The following is a 7,759-nucleotide window of genomic DNA, read 5'->3' on the forward strand; positions in this document are numbered from 1 at the left end:
TCCAGCCCCCTGCCCGAAGCAGGACCAACCCCAACTAAATCATCCCAGCCAGGGCTTTGTCAAGCCAAGACTTAAAAACCTCTAGGGATGGAGATTCCACCACCTCCCTAGGTAACCCATTCCAGTACTTACCACATGGTTCTGCCTTATCCCCGTCCTTTCCCCACAAACCCAGCAGCAGCTTACCTTCAAGGTGCGAGGAAGGTGAGGTATAGTAAGACACTATGCTCTCTCTACAATGCTTTGAGGGGTAGAGATGACTGGATTAGTGTTCCATCATCCTGTTCCTCCCCACCCCGTTGGCTTCCTAGTACCATTGTCAGCACTAGATGCCCCTGGTCCTTGTGTACTATAAGCACAAGTTTTGGGACTATCTGACCCCTGAACAAGGGGTACACATGAGATGCTTATAGACTCCCACTATATTTTGCATCAAAACAAGGTAAGATTCTGTGCAGCCTTAACCATATAACTGCACCCCTTACAGCAACTGAAGCATTCAGTCAGGTTTTTCATGTTATAGGGATAGGCTAATCACTGCTGTCTGTCAGGAAGGGAGAGAAATACTAATAACAGATCATTCTTGCGGTTAGCCACAAACACAATTGTAATGTATATTTTTCTTATCCCTACAGACGGGGAAGTCTGAAGAGTTATTGAGTGCTCTGGGTTGCCAGGACTTCCCTCCACCGTCAGACTGTGAAGACCTACTGGTAGAATTTCTGGAGGTAAATGATAGTGATGATCAACAACTGATGCCAAGTCATGAAAAAGGTCATCCCAGTAAAAATACGAAATCAGCACACAAGGAAACAGTCAGTGACTCAGGGAAAGGGAGCTGTGACAGCCCTTTCCTGCTCTCTGAGAAGAGCAGGGGGCTCAGAATCCCTCCATCAGCATTTCAAACACCAAATGTCAATGAAATTCCAGAAAATAATGCCAGAAAAAGCAACTGTGAAATACAGAGCATAGACCTGGGAAAAGGGAAAATACCCTATATTTACACTGGTAGTGCAATGTTATCTACATGGCCTGGAACTCAGCTAGTTAACAACCAGACTCCTAAATGCTCCTGCCACAACATTACAGATGTTTGTAAGATAGCCCTTGGCACCATGAATGTGAATGTCACCTCAGTTTTGGTGGGAAGTGAGGAAACTCAACAGTTGCAATATTCTAAACCCATTGAAACTATCAGTGAGGAAAAACTGGACAAGCAAGGAGAACTGGAGAGCTTGCATTCCAAAGTTGACCCAGACACAATGCAGTTGCTGCCCAATGAGAAGTCACCTTTTTTGTCTGCTAAACTGATGGATTATGTAGAAATTCACAAAGTCAATCAAGATGGAGCATTAGCTGTATTACCGAAACAGAAAGAAAATAGTGGCAAAACTGAAAACTGCACCGGCCCTGGAACCAGCAAAGAATATGCAAAGGTCTCAAGAGTTGTAGACAACAACATTCTAGTAATAATACCAGTTTCAAGAGTTCAGACTACACCTATATTTCAAGAACCTCCAAAGGAATCTATTCAGAACCTTCAGCAGGGTCAAACAGAGAAAAATATGAGCTATTGTTTTACAACTCCAAGTGAATGCAAAATAGATGCAGGTGGATTAGATTACCTGGATCCAACTTCCTTTATGTGCTCCTTTTAATTAACTGAAAGTTTGATTTATTCTTCTTCAGGTGATACTACAGAGTAAATTACATGAAATTAAAATGGAATGTTCCCATTTGTGGATTGCATAGAATTACACTACTATAGCTCAGTTGTAGCTCACACCCGTCTCTTTTCTACTGTCTGCAGAACAAATTATTTCATTTTCTAATTGTGATGTATAGATTTACTTTTGTTAATAGTTATGTACAGTAAAACAAAAGCACATGGCCTGGTTTCTTGAAAAACCCATACAAACTGAGGCACAATAAAGAGGGAAAAAAAAAGGATTTGTAGGTTTGTGATAAAGTAAATAAACCTCAGATCATTAAAATAGGTTTTCAGTTTAGGGGGAAATGACAAGGAAGTGGATATTATGTGCCATGAAAAGTACATTGTAAACACATTATTGGACCTTGTATTTCTTCTACTATTTGATTTAAAAGTAGCCAAATATTGTAGGTTCAACAAAGATACAAAATTTGGAGAGGTTGGTCAGTATACCATGATTAAGGCTAAGGTATTGTCATGGATATTTTTAGTAAAAGTCATGGGCAGGTCACAGGCAATAAAGAAAAATTCACAGATGCCCATGACCTGCCCATGACTTGGACCCCACATCACCTCTGGGGACTCGATGCTCCAGGGTCCCCCACTGCCTGCAGATTTGAGCTGTGGAGTCCCCTGCTGCTCATGTGGCTCATACCTCCCAGACCCCCCGGAGATGTGGGGTATCCCCACCACCTACATCAGCTTACAGGACAGGGAAACCCTGCAGTTCTCAGCCACTACACACTGAAGTCACAAAGGTCTCTTCTGTGACTTCTACAACCCGTGACAAAAATCACAGACTTAGCCATAATTGTTCGTACAATTCCTAGACCAGGTATACTGCTAATAAGTTACTTTAGCATGCAGCCTGTCTTTTCCTAATGAATTCTAAACAGTGGTATAGATTTTCCTATTATATTTTTTTACAATCCTAAATAAAATTAGTATTTTGGATGTTGACAATTTCATATATAAAAGGTAATATACTAAAGTTGAAAAGTAGTAAGCCTTTCTCAACATATTTTCCTGCTTTCTTTCAATATGATTACTAAAATACATCTCACCATCTCTTAGCCAAGTAGAACTAAACAACATTCACTTTTATTGAAAGAAAAACCACAGCAGGACACTATCTGCAAGTTAAGATGTATGAATTGGATAAATGGACTGTAAAGTGGATAAAAAGCTGGCTAGATTGTTGGGCTCAATGGGTATTGCTCAACCGCTCAATGTATGGCTGGCAGTCAGTATCAAGAGGAGTGCCTTCAGGGTAGATCCATGGTTTTGTTCAACATCTTTATTAATGACTTGGATGAGGGGATAGATTGCACCCTCAGCAAGTTTGCAGATGACGTAAGCTAGGGGGAGAGGTAAATACTCTGCAGGGTAGGGAGAGGGTTCAGAGTGAACTAGACAAATTGAAGATTTGGGCCAAAAGAAATCTGATGAGGTTCAACAAGGGTCCTGCACTTGGGATGGAAGAATCCCAAGCACTACTACAGGCTGAGGACCGACTGGCTAACTAGCAGTTCAGCAGAAAAGGACCTAGGATTACAGTGGATGAGAAGCTGGATATGAGTCACCAGTGTGCTCTTGTAGCCAGCAGATCTAGAGTCCTGATTATTCCCCTGTATTGGGCACTGATGAGACAAGCCCACAACCCTCCCCCTTCTGCTTCAGCCCAACCCCTTCTCATTCAACCCAAACCATGGGGGGAGAGAGCAGGCAGGCACGTGCTTACCCCAGCCTCTCCAGCCCTGCAGCACCAGGGGAGGGAGAAGGGCACGCTGCGCAGTCCAACCCCACAACACTGGGTGATGGAAAAGGGTGTGCAGCGCAGCCCTACCCCAACTGTACTGGGAGGGAAGGCGCTGGGGGCAGCAACACTCTGCCCCCAGAACACCTCCAGCAGGCATTCTGGGGGCAGAGTGTGGGTGGGGCCATGCCTGGTGGTTTGGGAAGGCAACCTTCTCCCACCTATGATATCCACTGCCCATGATTGTGTTCTGTTCTGAGCCCCCCATTACAGAAAGCACATGGACATATTGGAGGGCAACCAAAATGATTAGGGGGCTGGAGCACATGATTTACGATGAGAGACTGAGGGATTTGGGCTTATTTAATGTACAAAAGAGAAGAGTGAGGGGAGATCTGATAGCAGCTTTCAACTTCCTGAAGGGAGGTTCCAAAGAGGATGGAGAAAGGCTGTTCTCAGTAGTGACGGATGGCAGAACAAGGAGCAATGGTCTCAAATTGCGGTGGGGGAGGCCTAGGTTGAATATTAGGAAAAACTATTTTACTAGGAAGGTGGTAAAGCACTGGATAGGGTTACCTAGGGAGGTGGTGGTGACAAAGCCATGGCTGGGATGATTTAGTTGGGGTTGGTCCTACTTTGGGCAAAGGTTTGGACCTGATGACCTCCTGAGGTCTCTTCCAACCCTATGATTCTATGGGATATACTGCCTTATTGTACATAAGATAAAAATATACTTTAGTAAAAACCCAGGAGTTCAACATGTATTTTTGAAAACTATTTTTCTAAAGTAAAAATAAAATATTTTCTAACTTCCCATAACTATTTACCTACTTAACAACTTCATTGATTTCTTCTCCTGATGCAGGAAGAGGTGATAAGAAATGAAGCTATCATTTCAATAGAGAAAGACCAAAATAACTATATGAGACCTGTAGAATAATGAAGGAGCTGAAGTAACTTTTGAATGTATATTTCTAATGGACTGTAGATGTAATACAATGAATTGAGAATTATTTAGTCCATGTGTTATATTAATCATTCTTCTAAAACTACGTGGAATCCTAGGTTTTAGGGGTTCCGACCCTCCTTAATTTGCTATCTCCCTGCTGGTCTGTGTAAACTGTTCTATAGAAGTAGCTGTGTAAAGTCAATCAGAGATGGAATGACACAAAAGACAGGCCTTTCTCTGAGTGAGGGAGGAAATTGTAAAGAAGTTATGTTTTCCAAAATTGATGTCTTGCTGTCCAAGCTCAATAGGATGAAAAGTCAGGACCCCTGATATCAAAGATCCTATACTCTGCTAACATGAAGAAGAAAAAATGGTCAGTACATTTGATCTGGGGCAGTTCCCCCACAATGAAAGTAGAACAGAACCATCTGTCCCTGAGGCTGGCAGTAAGAACTCCAATTACCCCAGCTGGGAATAATGGCACTAGTTTTCTGACCCTCCTTCCCCAAATAAAAGCTTTTTTTCTAAAGTAAAATACACTCAAATGATGATGTATTTGTCTGCCTTGCAAGTGAGCTAAGCAGATACACAGCTGAGTAACATCCATAAGTATAGTTGTCCAGTAGCTTGGGGAAGAGCATTGTGTTATGCAAGTGATGGGAAATGCATTCCCCGGTCCCATCCCACTGCTTCCCCACAATAGTTTTGAAGATCTTCAGTGGGCACCTTTCTGGGCTCATGCACGAAGCCAACTGCTTAGCGAACGTACAAAAGGCCACATCTAATAGGGCCCACACAAGCTATCTTTGGACCATAGGAAAACCCATCTCTGTTCATCTATCCTCTTAACTCTGACACAGTAAGACTTTGGAGTGGCGTTACATTTTTTTCTTAATCCGTATATTATGTAGATATAAAATATACTCTGTGTGTGCATCTGTCTGTCTACACAGTGATCACCCTTAAAATATTTTACTTTGTTGTGGATAACTAGATAACTTTACTGAAGTGTTTAGTGTTTTTTGGGCATTGGATAGGGAATGCCATGATTATTTCAGTAAAATTATATAATTATCAAAAGGAAAATTGGACTGTTTTTACAGTGTGTGGGTATGCACACACAACCCTATCTGTCTGCCTCTTTGAAAGTTCCTCATTTGGACTTCAATTTCCTAACTGTGGATCTGGTATAGTCAGTTCAGACCAGACACACTCTTTTTGTGATTTCTGATAGGTATACCTATACCAAAAAATTATTAAATATACTGGGGCCAGAATCTTAGGCTTACTCTCGGCCCTATGTGTCTCAAAGTAAAAAGTCAGGTTACTCAGCCACCTGTACATTCCCCTTGTACAGGGGAAATCTCTAGAGTAACATACAGTTAAATAGTGTAAGGATATGGCCAGAGACAAAGTGGAGTGTTGGGACCCAATGCAGTTTATATCCCAAGGATAAGGATTTTATGCCACCTTTGCCTGTTCACTTCTGTTTCTGTACTGAACACTGCCTACCTGGACCAGAGAACTTGGATCAATATAATTTTCCATTCTTGTTCCAACATCCCACTGTTGTTTGAAGAATTTGAGATCAGGCTTTAAGAGAATTATTTTTAGAAAGGCCACAAGCACAAACTCTAGATTGCAATGAGGAGAAAATGGGTATTTTTGCCTGTAAATATGGGTTTGCACATTTGAACATTTGGTCTAAAATATATTTTGTGATGCAAAAAAGGTGCCCAGTCTCTCTCTGTAGGAGATCTCATAGAATAAATGGACCCGATGACCCAATCCCAAAGGGAACAGAGGGATCATAGCTGCTATTCCATGTCATCAACTAGCAGAGCAGCTGTGGAAGATGTACAATGCAGCTAAAAAGCAAGCCCAAGATCACAGATTCTGTCCTGCCTGTCCCCATCTCATCCTGTCAGATCACTGTGGTTCTGCACAAAGACATTGACTTTAGTGAATCAGCTGTGTTCTTCCTGGCTGGTTTAAATCAGAGTTTAATCCACTCTAAATCTAAATAGGCTCCCCACTTTTTTTATGTCAGGTTTATGACTATGTAAGATGTGCATTACTTTTTAAATAAAGCATAAGCACTAAAGTTGTAAGCATAAAGACTCCACTGAAAAATGCTAATTTGTTTTCTAAAATACACAGAATTACTTTAAATGGTTAAATGTTTTTAAAATAAACTACCTCCCCTTTGGATTCAAAATGGTTTAACTAAATAAAAGATCTGCTATTCTTCAATATTGAAAAAGATGATGTCTCATGCTTTTAAATTTTCTAATTAGGCTGTATTTGTTTTAGCAGACACATAATTGATGTACAGTGCCTGTATTTTTTATGTAATGTTCAGTGTTTTTAAGTAGTTGTCTACTTGCTTTATTGAATTTGGGACATGTGGTCATTGAATAATGCTCTTTATGATGAAATAATCCTTTGCAGTCATATTACATTAAATGTACATATCAGTCCATGTAAAGTATTAATATGGGAAAATATGTGTCTGTAGAACAAAACTAAATAACAAACTTGCAGTCATCATGGCTTTATGTTGAAGCAGTGAATGCTATGTAAATGTTTTGATTTATGTCTATCTACATAGTGTGAAATACAAATGCACAGTAACTTTACAATATCATTCAAATATTTAAAGTATAGTATCAGGAGTTAATTAAAAATGAATATTCAGCTTTTACTTTCTGACCTCTAATACACTGTGCATGTGGAGTTCACATTATGAAGCCAACTAATGTGCTCAGTCATTTTTCATTAACTTTAAACAACTTGAAAGAGTTATCCAGGGAAACCAAAGTAACCTTGGCCAGCTAATGGATAACTTATGCCCTTTCTAGTGCCATAAAGTCATGATGAAATCAAGCATATGTCATGTTATTAGATTCTATATTTTGAAAGGAATTGCTACCTCTGTTTTTTTTCCTACGTGAAAAAGTCAAACAGAAGCACCTTACTTGAAGTGTCAAATTGGAAATATTATTGTAGCAAATACAAAAAAAAACTCTCCAAACATTTTATGTTACAATTGCTTTTGCTTTATGACAGTCTATCATGGAGGCACCATTTGTGTTGCATTATAACAATTAAAATGGGTTATTATGGATGCATAGTGAGGTGGGATATTTTTGTGTGAAAATGACGTGTCTTTAGGCAGGCCCCAGCTAGTGTGTGGGGCATATGCCATGTACCTGTTGTGTCAGTCGCTTTCCTGGGCTTTGTGGCCAGTTAGCTGGTCATTGCTATTCCCTTATTGGTGGCCAGTTCATCAAGGGTTATAGCTTCTAGGTCAGACAAATTGAACTGACCATTTATCCTAGTG

General features: G+C 40.4%; 1 protein-coding gene across 12 annotated transcripts in view; it reads left to right on the top strand.

Annotated features, from left to right (window-relative positions):
* The window catches only part of PRLR (prolactin receptor), a 258,625-nt gene extending 251,080 nt beyond the window's left edge, over positions 1-7,545 (top strand). For all 12 annotated transcript variants that reach the window (XM_075932555.2, XM_089779426.1, XM_075932553.2 and 9 more), the window contains one exon: positions 636-7,545. In XM_075932555.2, the coding sequence (XP_075788670.2) occupies positions 636-1,658 (1,023 nt within the window). In that variant the 3' untranslated portion in view covers positions 1,659-7,545. The remainder of the gene's footprint in view (positions 1-635) is intronic.
* Positions 7,546-7,759: the final 214 nt, after the last annotated feature.

The sequence above is a fragment of the Pelodiscus sinensis genome, chromosome 6 (genome assembly GCF_052426305.1).
Source record: "Pelodiscus sinensis isolate ZL-2025 chromosome 6, ASM5242630v1, whole genome shotgun sequence".
Lineage (NCBI taxonomy): Eukaryota > Metazoa > Chordata > Testudines > Trionychidae > Pelodiscus > Pelodiscus sinensis.